This window comes from Eimeria tenella, genomic scaffold (genome assembly GCF_000499545.2).
Source record: "Eimeria tenella Houghton genomic scaffold, Eth_scaff81, whole genome shotgun sequence".
NCBI classification, from domain to species: domain Eukaryota; phylum Apicomplexa; class Conoidasida; order Eucoccidiorida; family Eimeriidae; genus Eimeria; species Eimeria tenella.
The window spans coordinates 78,037-92,616 of NW_013543457.1; the positions used below are offsets into that span (position 1 = coordinate 78,037).

Genomic DNA, 14,580 nt, shown 5'->3' on the forward strand with positions numbered 1-14,580 from the left:
GGGAGGCCCTCAGATCCCGCAGCGCATGCGGGCCATGTGTTGCATCAAGCAGTTCACCTGTGCTTCCCCAATTCCCACAGGCGTTCTGCAGTTAGATTTCAATTTTGTCGCGGTGGGCTTCGCTTTCAGTCACGGGGAGGCTAGCGCCCCCCAGGGCCTCCTGCTGTGCCCACCTGCCGACGCCCACGACTCAGGGCTAGCCACTAGCTGCTGAACGCCCAGAGGCCCCAGCGCCACACCGTAAGACTTGTGGAGAAGCAGCGCAGGCGACGGGGCGGCTGCGGGGCCTGAGCGGCGCTGGCAGCGCCTGCGGCCAGCCGCAATGGGGGTGGGGGCCTCGCGCACTTCCCAGTAAGGCAGCAGAAGCTCAGGGGCTCTCCGAGGCAGCTCCTGCAGACGCTGCGGCGCAGCTGTAGAGCCTTATTGTGCACACAGGCCCCAGCGCCGCGGCCGACGGGGGGGCTCGCGAGTTTAAGGCCAGCTAGACCCCATGAGGACTCCGTGGGCAGCGGCGGCTGGGGCAGCCGCACGCAGCAGAGCCACTGGAAGCCCGTTCGGGGAAAGCGCTGGAGTTTTAGCGGCTGCTACAGCAGTAGCAGCAACAGCAGACACAGCAGCAGCTACTGCAGCAGCTGCTGCTAAGGAGCAGAAAAGGCCGCTTCTGCGCAGCAGCTTGGACTCCCCTCTTTTCTTTCGTATAGGAATTGGAGCTGCCTCACTAAAGGGGAGGTGGCGGCGCTCTGCTATGTTGTCTCCGCTGCAGCAGCAGCAGCTAGAACAGCAGCGACAGCTGATCAGAACCAGCACCTGCTCCTCCCCTCTTGCATGCAGCTACAGCTGCAGCAGCAGCAGCCTCTTGAGCTGGCTCGCACTCTGCCAGCTTGCTGCTAGTAAGCCAATAGCGAATGATGCTTATTGGGCTTCTGAGGGTCTGTGGGAAGCTGCTGCTGGCGGTTCAGCCCGAGAGCAGCGCCCCCCGCTGCTACAACCCCTGCGGCAGCAGCCTGGGATGCTGCAGGCCCTGCGACAGCGCTGCTTTCTGCTGCTGCAGCAGCCGCGAGGGGTGCAGCAGCAAGTGCTGCAGCAGCGCTTCATAAGCACGAAGCGGCGGCGTTATTTCAAGATGCGGAAGTTTCACAAGAAGAAGTACAAGAAGCGGCTGCTGCGGTCTAAAAAAGTCCCTTTTGTAGAGATAAATAAACCAAAGAGGACTTGGAAGACGCTGCATGAAATGAAACTGATTAGAAAAGAGTTCAGGAGAGGAGTGCCCAAGAAAGGCGCCAGAATGCTCAAGCTTAGGCGACAGCGCTGAGGGCCGCGGGGGCGGACGTGGAGTGGGAGGCCTGCAGCTACAAGTGGCTATTGGAGCGTTTCTCTTTCTGTTTCAGTTTCGTTTGTTGCCTCTTTTGGTTGTTTTTGAAAAGATTCTTTCCCTTTGAGGCTACACACTGTGGCCGTAGAGTGGCTGGCTCTCCTCTCAGGTTCCCCTAGCCTGCTGCGCTGGCGCCCTGGCTAGCAGCAGCTAGGCCTTCTGGATTCTCCTGGTGCTTCCCTTAGCAGCAATGGCTTCTGCTGGGCGGCCGAGGCCTCCGAGCCAACGGTCTAGGGGCCCAAAGTGCAGGGCCTTACTGTGCTTGCCACTGTCAAGAGCCTCCTTAGGCTCAGGGCGCATGTCTGTGCGCTGGACATGAGCATTTAGGACAGACTATGCGAGTAACCTGCAATATACATGAGTATGTGCTCAAGTACAGCATCCTGTGTGCACCGCCACTTAGCCCTTTCTGTGCATGGTGCGGAGCGCGTAGACCAGGCCCCTTCCTGTGCGAGAATGGGGTCCTTAATACGCTGGTGACCTCCAGAACCTTTTTTGCGCGGGTTTCACCGGCTTCCCCGAGTTAACTTCAGAAGCGCGTAGCCTCTCAGGCACCGCACGCCGGCCCTCCACCAGCCGTCGCCAAGCGGGACTGGAAACCTTGGGAAGGCCTTTAGATGCTGTAGCCTCAGTAAACATTTCTCTAGCTTCATCTTCTAGATGCTAGGGCAGCATTCCACAGTAGTTTTCAGCGACCTCCCGTATGCTGCGCGGCGTGCAGACTCCTTTGCAGACGAAGTGGTCACAGCCCAGCGACGATTTTAGGGGGGCGAGCAGCGTGCTAACGTAGTATTTATACTAAAACTTTTGCATAGCAGGTACGAACGGAACTGTGAGCTGAAACGGCGGCTGTTTCTACGGGCAGCGACAGGGGGGGCCCCTAGTTCTGAGGTCTCGAGGCAGCGCGTAGGCAGGTAGTCGCTCCACTTGGGGTGACCTGCAGTTCCTTTTCAGAAATATGTGCTGCCTATGCACCTTAGTTACTTTCTAAACAATTTGAGCTGAATTCTTCAATTGAGTGGGACAGAGGCGCAGCAACCCCAATGCGTGCAAGGTTGCCGCCGGTGTGGCTCCCCGCACGCCCTCCCAGGGCGTTCTGAAGTATCACTTAAGCCAGGGTGCCGGCTGTTCTTCTTATTGCCATTCATTCTGATGGTCTAACGTATACAGATAATAGTTCACCTACCCCAGCGCAGTGCCTCGTGATGCGGGCTTTCGTTATGTTTCTTGTTCGCTTCTCCGCCCCTGGCCGCCCTCTGCCACTCGCTCACAATAGCTCAATCGGGGACGCTGTTGTGCGGCGCTGCAGCACCCCGCTGCGCCCGTAAAGATTGACTCTTATGGGTCCCTCCTAAATAGCCCCTGTGGGTCCTTCTGGGCTGCCCCAAGACACTGCGGGGGTTCATCTTCCGCCCTTCGCCTGACGTGTCCCGCTCCCACCAGCGCAAGGCGCGTCTAGCCCCTGGGCCTTTGGCCCCAAAGAAAATAGCGTAGAATTTTTCTTTCTATTCTCGCCACGGCTGTGGCAGTGGAGTAGCAGCCACACTAGGGGCTCTGCGAGTTCTTGTTTCGAAGAGCAGCGAGGCCTTTGGCCTACTGCTCGCTGCCGCTAGGGAAGTTGAAGTGCTTGCATAGGACGCCTCGGCATGCAGCTCCTGGTTGAGGCGGCGGCCTTGGGGCTGCTTTTCTGTGGGCTGCTGTGGGCAGGCCCTGTGGAAGGGAGTGACAGCTCCAGATGGCCAGAACGATACATCTATTTGCAGTCTGGCAGAGCGCCAGCTGGCAGGTACGGGGCCTATGGCCGAAAGACTACTGGCGGAAGCGAACTCCACAGGAAGTCAATCCCCTGCGAAGAGTCCAGCAGCATCTCTGACGGGTCCCAAATAGGGCCTGCCTTGGCGCGCACAGCCAGCGAAGTAGGCCAGCACCGGGCGCTGCTGCTGTCTATAGCGCTGGGATTGATTTTTCTGGTGCGTGGCTACTACATAAGCAAGTCGGGCAGCAAGCCATCGGAGATCCAGAGCCTCCGCAACAAGCTGGAGAGCCGGATGGACCGGCTGGCCACAGAGAAGGCCAAGTTGCTGGAGTCGAAGGCACGCCTAAGCGAAATGCAGCGCCAGATAGCTCACGAGCAAGGCATTGCACAGGGCCAGAAGCTCCACTTGGAACGCCAGAAGCTGCTGCTGCACGCAGAGGAGGAGGAACTCCGCAGCAGGGAAAGCCGCATGGAGGCCGAGCGAGCCAGCCTGCGAGAAGTCGAGAAGGAGGCTAGGCAGACGAAAAAAGTGTTCCTGGGCAATAAATTTCCAGAGGGGAACGAGGGAAACGAGGACTTGCAGGCTGCAGGAAGGACCCACACCCTTGGCCAAGCCGCCGATATGATGAAGAGGGTGGAGGCGGAGTTGGGCGTTTTCGAGACAGCAGTATGCAGCTCCTCTCAGGCCAGCAAAAGGACCCTTCTGGTTCGGGAATTCACGGAACTGGCCAAGATGAGAGCAGCAATAACAGTGCTCAGATCTCTCCCCGAGGAACCCACCAACGCGGAAGAGGCCAGGGACATCCTGAGGGCCCGCCGATTGCTCTTGGCCGCCGCCGTTCGCTGCCAGGTCATCTCATGGTCGACCATTCATCGACTTTTGCAGCTCAAGGTTGAGCTACAGGCGGAGATGATCCTGGAGAACTCGGGCAAGGAAGGGCTCGAGAAGCTCCGTGAAGTCGCGGAGACGGAATGGCAGGTGCAGGAGGGGCAGCAGAAACGGGCGAGGTGCACCCTGACGCAGCTGGAACAGGAAATAAAGAAGTGCAGGGAGAAACAGCGCCAGCTGCACGAGTACGGAGCGAACCACAAGAACCTTCGACGGGACGCCGTCAAGAGGCTCGAGAAGCAACTCTTCGACTGGGAGAGCTACGAAGTCACTGTAAGGGCCACCAAGGCCAGGATTCTGGCTACTGAGGCATCAGCATCCACCACACGCGAAGTGTTCCTTCGGCAGAAACGCGCGCAAATCCAGCGGGCAATTGACAACCAAGCTCAAAGGTGGCGGCGGCTTCCTAACGACTCCATTCGCGTTACAGAGCTTCAGACTCTGCTTTCGGCCGTCAGTGATGAGCTTGAGGAGGCCAGGGAGATCTATGATATGGCCAAAGAAGTCAAGGAGGCCTACGAAGCGAAACACCCAGTCACGGAGGAAACGCCCTCGTCAGCGCAGCAGAAGCAACAAGCCAAGCCACACAAGCCCCTTGTCTTCGAGGAGAGGCGCCGCACATACTTGTACGACAGAGGAAACCTGGGATCTCCTGATTCATCACTGGCGAAATCCTCCCATGCGCTGCCTGTAATTTCCACTGTAAGTGCGTCTTCGTTGTCATCTTCGGGGGGATACAAAGTAGGTACGCGTGCCTCTCCACACGAACCACCGCCTCACGCCTCGTGGTTTTCTTATTCTGATGGACTAGCCTGAAGCTGCGGCAGCTGAAATCCCAGCAAGGGGAAGCAGATGCACTCTAAGAGATACTGATGTCACACTGGGTTACGATCTTTCCGTTATGAGCGCCTGCGGCATATGCAGGCTTCTTACCTCGCGCACCCGAGGGAGTGCTGATGGGGAAACAGCTCAGTCAGGTCCCAGCGTGCTCAAGTAGGTCCTTTTCTCCCTGCGGTTCTTCTGGGTGCCAAGGTATTACTAGCTTGTCAAATCCAGGCAATTATAGGCAAGCACTGTAAGTGGATGTGGCTGTCGTCGAGGCTGTCAATGCCCCTTTAAAATTTCCAGTGCCTCGTCAAGAGATACTGTGCTTACTGTCAATTAAGGTTCTCCGGATTACGAGAATTCCAATGGGTACAGGCAGTTCGAAGGTAAAACACAACAAGCAAAGACTAATCCGGCAGCACTTGAGCCAGGTGTGTCACTTTTGCCTTCACCGATCGCCCCCATTTTAGAGTAACCCCCCTGTAAATGCTTTCGTCAAGTCCAGTGAGTCCATAGTTCCTAGCGCTTCTCACTTCGGCGAGTCAACCGCAAACGGCGGCGACAAGCTCTGTCAATTGTCTCAGGACACCCAAAAATCCCACTTCCAATTCAACAGGACAATATGTTGGTGCTGAGCAATCAGGAACAGCCGCCTTCAGAGTCAGGTAAGTAACCTACTAACCCGCTACACGACAGCACATCTGCCTATCTCTACATTCCAAGCACAAATGCATATGCGTACTCAAGGGCGAGTGCTGAGCGCAGCTGGCAGGTGATATTTCATGTGTTCGGGGGCCTCCAAGACACGCTGGTTTGTCCTCTTGTGTGTATTGGTGATTTGTGTACACCAGGTGACAGCGAAGCAGCTGATGAAATACCGTACATAGACGATGATGACGATTCTGAAGGTGGGGCATACATACTTTTCTCATCTCCGCCAGCATCTTTTTGTTTGTAGGGCCATCCATTTATGACTCAAAGAAAATGTGCCGCACCCGCAATCCTGCTTATGTTCACACTGAAGGGACTGGTTGCATAGGTCTTTAACCGTGATCTTCTGTTTTCTTCTCAGAAACTCCTCCTTTACCACCGCCGCGTATAATTCCACCGCCACCAAAACGCCCGCTACTACCGGACAATGCCATTCTTGAAACGGATCTGGATGCGGATTCTCCCGGCGCAGGTACTTCCGTTATATATCTCATCTTTAGTCGTTCTGACAAACTTCATTCAAAGAGTGTCGGTTGCTGACAGGCTGTGTGCATGCAGGCAGCTGGGCCACCGGAATGTTACGGACGGCGCTCAAATAAATTCTTTAGATAGTGTATTGCTGTTGCGATACTCGTTGTTCGCTGCAGCCATTTGCATGTCACAGCTTTTGCCTTTTTGCTGCAGCTACACCATTCCATTTGGACGCATCTTCAGAAGATGACGACAGTTTTAGCTTGCCATCGTTACCTCCACCCATGCTTCCCCTGCCAAGAGGTACAAACGTCCTAGCTTCCAAGGGCTTCACGCCCACACAGCCAAGCATCTCGTCATCGGGAAAGCCATTTACGGAAGTGTCCTCGAAGCCTGCCTCAGAAGCTGGAGCTCCAATACCACGCGTTGACATTCAAGAGGCAAGCGGACCTCAAACGCATTCAGGTGTGTCTGATGCTCACCCGCTGCACCTCGAAGCGTCTTCCCTTTCTTGAAGCTTTTAATTAGTAAAGAGATGCATATTGGAGGACGCAGTCGCCTTAATTGCATGCGGCAAGTCAAGTTGGTACGAAATACTGAGAAGTTTTTCTTCTGTCGCTCTCACGATAATTGCAAACTGTGTTGTGTCTGCTGGCAACAATGGAGGCGTTGGGAGACTCTCTATTGGCACATCACCAATGACTCGCAATGATGATCCTGAAGGTGAGGCAAGCTAAATTAAGTACTTCCATGTATGCTTCCCAGGCTAAACGAGTGTCTTGCATGGAGGCTGTAAATACCTACCACCAGAGCGGTGCATGAATGCTGTAGCTACCTTCGGCTACCACCACTCACCATGTGTACCTTCAGCATCCGCAGTTTATCCCACTCCCGAAAATGACACTCAGTTTTTAGAATTCTGAGCGTATCTCATGTCTGCGTGCCGTTCGTTTTGTCTTTGAGTTTCGTCCTACTTGCCTCGTAGGGATCTGAATTTTGAATCAGCTGCATACACCTGTGCACAGCTGCCTCATGTGGAGTCACTAAGGAATAGGTAGTCTTCGGGGCATTGGGGCAGACGTTGTGTTCACTGATGCTGCAGGCGCTTCTGTGTACCTTGCCACACCTGGTTTTTCACATGATGAAGGCACTTCGGGAAAAAAAAGCGTATCAGGACCCCGTCATTCGCTCTCACCTGGGCCCCCTGTAGATTCACCTGTGCTTCGAGCGCCTTCGCCAATGCCTCGTGCGCGCTCACCTGTGCCTCGAACACCATCACCTTTACCTCGTTCACGCCCACCCGTCCCTCGAACGCCTTCACCTTTGACCCGTTCGCCTTCACCTGCTCCACCAGCGTCCCGAATGCCTTCACCTTTGCCTCGTTCGCAACCACCTGTGCCTCCAGCATCTCGAACGCCTTCACCTTTCCCTAGTTCGCAATCACCTGTGCCTCCAGCAACGAACCCAGTGCCCGAGGCTGCTGTCACAGCTTTCCCTGGTTCGAAGTCACTCGTGCCTCCAGCGACGAGTCCAGTGCCCGAGGCTGCTTCGCAATCACCTGTGCCTCCAGCGGCGAACCCAGTGCCCGAGCTTACTGTCACAGCGGAGAGTGTTTCGGGGCATTCTGGCGCATCTGAGTCAAAGGGACTGGCTGCACGGAACTCGGGTGGTATAGCTCCACTGCATATCGATGGTGATAGTGGGAGTGATGAGGAATCCGGTATGCCATCTACTGCGCCATACCTCAGCCCATAAGCGTCGAAGTTTAGTTGCTCAGAAGCCACCTACAGGCACATGCACGCAGGCCTTACGTTTGTAGTGTTGTACGTTTATTGGTGATGCAGGCGGAAGTGGGGAGTTTGAAATTATCATATAGGCGCTCCCTGAAGAAAATAGTTAGACAATGAAAAGAGCAGGGGCGATTAGGGACGCAACCTGGCTCTTCTCTTTCATCAAGTGCAGGCCTGCCTGCCTTCTTTCGGTTTGGCCTGCGCACAACTGGAGGCATTTTGCCATTGGAGCAAGCAGGTTATACTTTCTTTGGGAAACAGAGCCTCGCGGCCCGTCTCATGTGGATTTCTATTGTTCCTTCGTGCAGAGCAGCAGCTCCGTGGCCACTGCAGGCATGGGGGCTTACTGGCGGTGCCAGTGTAGGCATTAACCCAGACAAGGAGTTGAAAGACCAGCAGACTACTAAGTGTTAACCAAGGCGGGTGCTGCCTACGATCCCACCTGGAAATTTCTGGGGGCGTGCTGATCTCCTTCGCGAAGCAGCAGGGTGTTGGAAATTGTTTTAGAGCTTCGAGTTGAATCTTTGATCGGAAGCTAAACATCATATAAAGCTCCCCACCTGTCTTGCTCGGAAAAGGGTTTTCTATGATTAGCTTTTATTTGCTATCTCAGCAAAATGCGCCTGCTTCATTTTCAACCATTACCAAGGACGCTTGTGTGGCTATAGGATCCTGCTGGCGCTGATCCACGCCCTGGCGGATCCTAGATATGTGCCAAGCTTCATCTTTTTCATGTCTTCTTTCTTTTTTAATGCATGTATCACTTTGGTTGATCAGGTGAATTAGTAGTGAGAAGGGCACATGTGGCCTTTCCCAATCGATTCCGTTGCTCCAATCACGAGCAATGCAAACTTCCCACCAACCTGTGACGGCTACTGAAAAGGAGTTATGGCTCATGTACTGCTGAATGAATGGGCGGACAGTTGCCGAACATCAGAACAGACGCAACAGCAGAAGCAGTAGGCTCCTGGATTTCCATGGAGCCACAGCCTGGGAATTTGTTAAAGTCTAGTTTCTGGCACTGGTTGGCGTGCTCGTTGCATGGCAACGGCAAACCGTTTGCGTGAGTCTGTGGGTGATAGGAAGGTATCGGTCTTGAGAGGGCGCCATTTGCAGCTACTTCAGGCGATGCAGATCTGCAGTTGGGATCTGTTGAGTAACACGGGGGGATGGACCACGGGCCGGGCATTAGCTATTCTTTGACAGAGTCAGGCGAATGTCTCGACAACTAGCGGAGCTGGAAGACAGTGTCCCAGCAAAGGAGTTAAGTTTTTGCAGCTTTTTGTACTCCAAGTGTCGTCTCAAAGCCTGCGGTCTCTCCGTGGCGTACCAGACATGTCGCGTGCGTACAGGAATTTGGTGTACAAAGTTTGCAGAAACATAGTTTAGTCTTTTGGGCGGATCTTTTTGTGAAGTGAAGCGAACACCAACTTCACCTGCACTATCTGGGGTAGCGGCAGCGTTTACCTGTCGCCCTGGCTTCGGGCTATGTCGGCCTCTACCGCAGCTGTTTTGGAGGTGAGGTGAGGCTGCCAAGAGGGTTGAGTTGGGGCTGGAAAGGCTTCAGACTTGGTTGGGTGTGCCGTCCATGTGTAGGCTTTTTAATTTAGTAATAAAGGCGTTAAGAGAGCGTAAAAGCATAGTTACGAGTTGTTCTCACAATTTCTCAGGGATGGAATGGCCAAACTTTTAACCCAAGCGCTCCTGTTTTGCCGTCAACCGCGTAGCTTTAAAAATGGGTTAAAAACTCCTTTGCACGTGCGTTTCAGCGCTCGCCGCAATTTCTTCGTCAAATCCGACACAGAGGCATCGTGTTTTTCGTATGCAGGAGTGTACAAGCTGGGCTACGAACGCGGGGACGAGATTGATGAGTGAATGGTGGAGTAAGAAATTGAATAGGCGCTTCTGTTAAGCGAAACGGGACTTCTTCGCTGGATGGAGTTAACTTGTCTGCTAGACCGTGTGATAGAAAGAATCCTTCTTCAAATGCTTTCCTTACTAATGAGCATGAAAGAGTCAACTGCGAATTCAGTGTCCCAATCAAATCGGCACCTGCATCGTTAATTAGTTGATGCCCGTTTGCTGGGCACGAAACATGCCGAATATTTCTTCAGTGTCCCAGTCTGCATCATCAAGTAGTTGATGCCTGTTGCTTAAGCACGAAACAATCCGAAAATTTCTTGTGCATATGCTCACATTCGTTCTGATGGTCGAATTAAATCGCACACTTTCTCAATCAGCGGACCGAGTGGGATAATTGCATAACATACAAGAAAAGCTACACGATATGTCAACTGATGAATATTTCAGGGCTTCAGTGGCATCTAGTATTCCTTTTCGTGCATAGTGACACAGCAAAAAATATCAAAAGCAAGTTACTCCTTGAACATCATCGAAAATCAATTGATAAATCTGATTTCAATTTGCTTTAATTCGTCATTATACATAAACCGCTTCTGCTAGAGTCGGACAAAACATCGAACAGCTCTGAAGTTTGTTGTAGGCTTAATCTTATGCGCTTACTTAGTTTCTAAGTAGTTGTATCATGCCTTACAGCCACACAGGGATGCGATACTAGCTAAAGATCGTGCAGTTATGGCATGAACGTTCGAGGAGCCTACTACCTTTTGCCGGTACCAACAGGACAGAAGCCATAGTAGCCCAGGCTCGAGATCAAAGTATCTCTTCTCTGCCAGCCAAGGATGAACCGGCAGGAGCTCTGCATTTTAATATGTATGTTAGCTGCATATATATACCAGATATGCGGATTTGAAGGAGCGGTGAACGCTTAAAATGAACTAGCCTGCTCTAGTTCTCAGTGCACGGTCAGGTACGGCTGCATCGCACAGCAGACCCAGACCCTCCACCATCAGACCCAGACCCTCCACCATCAGATGACGTCGCCCCTGCTTACTTTATTTCAATGGGAAACCGTTTGTTGCAGCAAATTCCAGAGTTATTTTGCCTCAAACCGAACTCAATTTTCTCGAGTGACTCTTATATTCTATGTGGTAGTGGCTAGGTCCCAAATAGAGGTAAGTGCCGCACCAATAACCTTGAAACTGAGATCAAAACACCTAAAATCAGGTTAATCAATGGGAAAACTGCCATGGCGACGTCAGCTTTCTGTACCTGCACCATAGATGTACACCTCATATCATATGTTTTGCTTCCCAATTCGAAGTTTGGGTCCAAATCTGCCTGCCTCGAATACACAAGAAAATTAAATATTCACATGTGAGCTTTCTCTTCAAATTCCTCCTCTCTGTCTAATTGCGGCTTTTGTCAGCACTGCACTCTACCATCGTGTTGTGCACGTTCCCCGTTGCAGATGCCTATGTGCGGCGTGAAGTATGTTGCGCGAAGGATAACTGCTTATATGAAATATATTATAGGCTAAAAGTGATTGCGGGTTCATGTAGAGTGCAATTCTGCAGCAGTGAATATAGCAAAACGTTGCATTTTGACGCCGTAGAAAACCGCGGAGCCCACACTCATCGCCTCCACCAAAAAGAAAAGCCGTTCATCCGGCTCATGATGACCAGAGGATGGAATTATACTAGACAAATATTGAAAAGAATGCTCCCTAGGCGATATTTCATTGTGTTACACTCGATGCTACCGCATGAGTGTAACTTGTAGCAGCACAACCATGGGGCCTCATGCCGCACTTCTGCTTGCCCTACTTTCTCATTTATCTTGAAATGATACCGAAAATTGCATTCAAATGCCATATAATCCTTTCTATTCGCAGAAGGACTCACTTTGCCACTAAATTTGCGTACACGCCTGTTCTTCAGAGGGCTGGCTGAGCAAGGGAAGAGGCTGTTTGTCTTAGGCGGGATCCGCTTCCAGCCCTCGACGCCCTAACAGGGCAAACGCAAGATTTCTGCAGTTGCTCTTGACCTTTACGCTATGGTAATACAATCGGAATTTGTTTTAGTGCGAAGTGGAAGGGACTAAAAAGGCTCCTGCTCTTCTACTCACGTTTATTCCAGATCAGCTAAGGGCTGACCTAGGGTACGGCCCACTGCGGCGATCGCCTACGTCAGCTGAGCAGGAAGCGTTAAAAGGATTTCCTTTAAGCATGTCTGCCGGGATCATACCTGAACAGATGAAAGAGATGCAGAACTACTGCATGGGTGTAATATAGCGGTTGCTTGAGCGATGCATCTTCCCCTCTGCGCGTCCGCCGTAAGAAAAGGCCAGCAGCGCACAAGTGCAGTAAACCAGCTGCCATTTGATATAACTAGAAAAGGCTGCAGCTTATTGGCAGACCAACGGACACGAGAGTACTTTCCAGGGCCCACGGAGGTAGCAGCTGTTGGGAGGCCACTGCACCCTGTTGCTTGCCTGCCCTTTGTTCCGCTTGCGCGGGGTAGAGAAGTCTCCGTAGAGAACCACGTGATCTTGTTGGGGCGAGCACGCAAAGATGCTGAAGAAAACGGGGCTTGCTCTTGCTGGGCTGCTGCTATCCGCCGCAGTTTCTGCCCAGCCTAGCCTGCCTGACGGCCTTGAAGACCGCTTTGAAGGCCCGCCAATATTTCCTAGGAGTGCGGCAGCCACTGCAGAGGAAGCGGCGTCTTTGGACAGTCCTGCAGGTCAGTCCGAGCGCGTCCGCCAACCTACCACACGGGAAGAATCGCCACCTGCCGCTGCCTTGGAGTCGGCAGAGCCTCGCGTGAAAGCTCAGCATAAGGAGCTGACGGAACGTTTCTGGATACCGACTTCAGCAGTAAATCAGAACCGCAAGCTCCGTTCCCCCCCTTCTGGGGCAACCCTTGCGGGTGTTGTCAAGGGAGCTGGAAAAAACCAGCGAGAGCGCTGGCGGCACGACCTGCGCACCAGCACATTGACGCACGCGCTGAGAAACGCGAGCACCCACCTGGGCCGCATGTCTCGTCGCGTGTATCAAAGGGGAGAGGACTACTGGAAGAGCCCCAAGAGGCGCCGGGCCCTGGTTTACTTCTCCATCGTCGGCGTCATCATGGTGCTTGTGGCCTACGCCGAGCATAAATCGAATATGTTGTCAGTGGAGGCTCAACAGTTGGCAGAAAGAGATTCGTTCGTAGAGAAAATAGAAGGGGAGGTGGCGGCGGAGGCTGAGGCAGTGAATGCGGAGGTTGAGGAGCTGACGGCCAAGAAAAACGAAAATGAAGAGGCAGGGAAGGAGCTGGAAGCTGAAGAAGATGCAATGAAAAGGCGCAAAGAAAGTCTGCGTGAGAAAGCCGCGGCTCTCCAGGAGCACCAATTGTTCCTGCGAGTTCGCGAGGCGAAAGCCCAGCTCGCCTCCCCGAATGAGCTCGAGGTGATGGGCACTGCTGCGGGGAGGAAGGCGGTGCTGGAGAAGCTCAGCGCAATCAAGGAGGAGGCCAACCGCCTCTTTTGGAATGAAGAAGCTCTTAGGGTTAGGGAAGACACGGCGATGACGAAGTTGGCGCGGCTAGAAGCAGAGGTCAGGTCCAAGTACCACACAGTTCTGCGCATAATGAGTTTGGAGGAGCGCAGTCCAGCTATGAGGCAGCAGACGCTGCGGCTGAAAGAGGAGCTCCGAAACTCCGTCGCGAGCCTTGAAATTCTTGTTCACCAGACGATGCTCCTGCTCTCGGAGGATATGTGGGCTGCGAGGGCAGAGAATAAGCTCCTAAAGAATCCAGCGGCCAAGGCCGAGCTGCTGCAAAGTCTGGAGGCAGAATGGATGACGCAGTTGGATCACCAGGAGCGGCTGACGATAATGCAAGATGCATCTATTGGGAGCCTAGGACAAACCCGTAGCCAAATTCAGCAGACGAAACGTGCCTTAGAGCAGGTAACAACTTCGGAGGAGCAGAAGCGGCTAGAGGACCGTCTCTATAGCCTGCAGACTGCTGAGCTCTACCACGAAAGCTACCTCCGCGTTATTGACTCTGAGATTAATAATCAGCTTGATAAGCAGACGTGGCTGGCCAAGATGAGGGGACTGGTGGAGGAGGCGGAGAAGAGGGCCAAAGAAAGACTCAAGGCTTGGTCAACCCCAGAAGCGGCTCGCGCGGAGATAACGGGCAACATAGAGGCTCTAGAAGGCCTTCTGTCGTGTCTAGACGACAAACTTGCATTGTGCTTTAATATACACAGGACTTGGAGGGAGAAATGGACCCAGGTAAACCTGGTCTAGTGAACAGTCATGCATGTTCACAAGGTGAGGCGTCCTGTATACACTGAGGCCATGCGACTACACGATTAGAAGGTAGCCACGATCAGTTGCGAACCCTGCAAACTGCTACATTGTCCTACTTGTGGGCAGGGGCAAGAGATGGGTATTTGAAGGCGAGCACAGCGCCCACCGCAAAGCGGATTCTTCACGCAGATGTGACCGTGTGGATGCTGTGATCCCTTTCTTCCATTATTTTCTCTGTCCTTTTATTTAATGCATATGGTGAGATCTGTTCCCCACAAGGGGGTTTTTGGCTGGGCCTGGCTGGGCCTGTCTCAAGCGGTGCTATCGTGTGTTTTTATACACTGGGCCCGAACAAGGCAGCGAAGAAATCGTATCAGCAGGCGCCCTGAGCAAGCATATGTACAGCGGTGTGCGTGTGTATGTACGCCGTGTGCTTGGAGCACGCGGCTTGGTTATTCAGTGAGGAAGCTCAAGGGGGCTTCTGTTGCCTCCTCGTTCACAATAAGCCAATGGTCCCTCGCCTCACTTGACGGCAGAGCTTCGCATGCATTTATTTCCAGTTGGCCTTGCTTGTTATTTTTCTGTATGAATAGCACCAAGGATCAACTC

The 14,580-nt window shown here is 53.1% G+C and overlaps 4 protein-coding genes across 4 annotated transcripts; 3 read left to right on the forward strand and 1 right to left on the reverse strand.

The window, feature by feature from the left end:
* Positions 1-490: 490 nt before the first annotated feature.
* Positions 491-1,312, forward strand: ETH_00009070 (uncharacterized protein; the record flags this gene model as incomplete). Its single annotated transcript, XM_013378371.1, has 1 exon — positions 491-1,312. One exon carries the CDS (start codon positions 491-493, stop codon positions 1,310-1,312), a length of 822 nt encoding a protein of 273 aa, XP_013233825.1.
* Positions 1,313-3,018: 1,706 nt separating this feature from the next.
* On the forward strand, positions 3,019-6,539 carry ETH_00009075 (uncharacterized protein; the record flags this gene model as incomplete). The annotated part of the gene is made up of 7 exons (XM_013378372.1): positions 3,019-4,762; positions 4,942-5,010; positions 5,184-5,273; positions 5,427-5,507; positions 5,694-5,750; positions 5,915-6,025; positions 6,238-6,539. The coding sequence occupies 7 exons, from the start codon at positions 3,019-3,021 to the stop codon at positions 6,537-6,539; spliced, it is 2,454 nt and encodes an 817-aa protein (XP_013233826.1).
* A 666-nt stretch (positions 6,540-7,205) lies between these two features.
* On the reverse strand, positions 7,206-8,182 carry ETH_00009080 (uncharacterized protein; the record flags this gene model as incomplete). Its single annotated transcript, XM_013378373.1, has 2 exons — positions 7,206-7,808; positions 8,162-8,182. 2 exons carry the CDS (start codon positions 8,180-8,182, stop codon positions 7,206-7,208), a joined length of 624 nt encoding a protein of 207 aa, XP_013233827.1.
* Positions 8,183-12,246: 4,064 nt separating this feature from the next.
* ETH_00009085 (uncharacterized protein) lies at positions 12,247-13,968 on the forward strand (the record flags this gene model as incomplete). The annotated part of the gene is made up of 1 exon (XM_013378374.1): positions 12,247-13,968. One exon carries the CDS (start codon positions 12,247-12,249, stop codon positions 13,966-13,968), a length of 1,722 nt encoding a protein of 573 aa, XP_013233828.1.
* Positions 13,969-14,580: the final 612 nt, after the last annotated feature.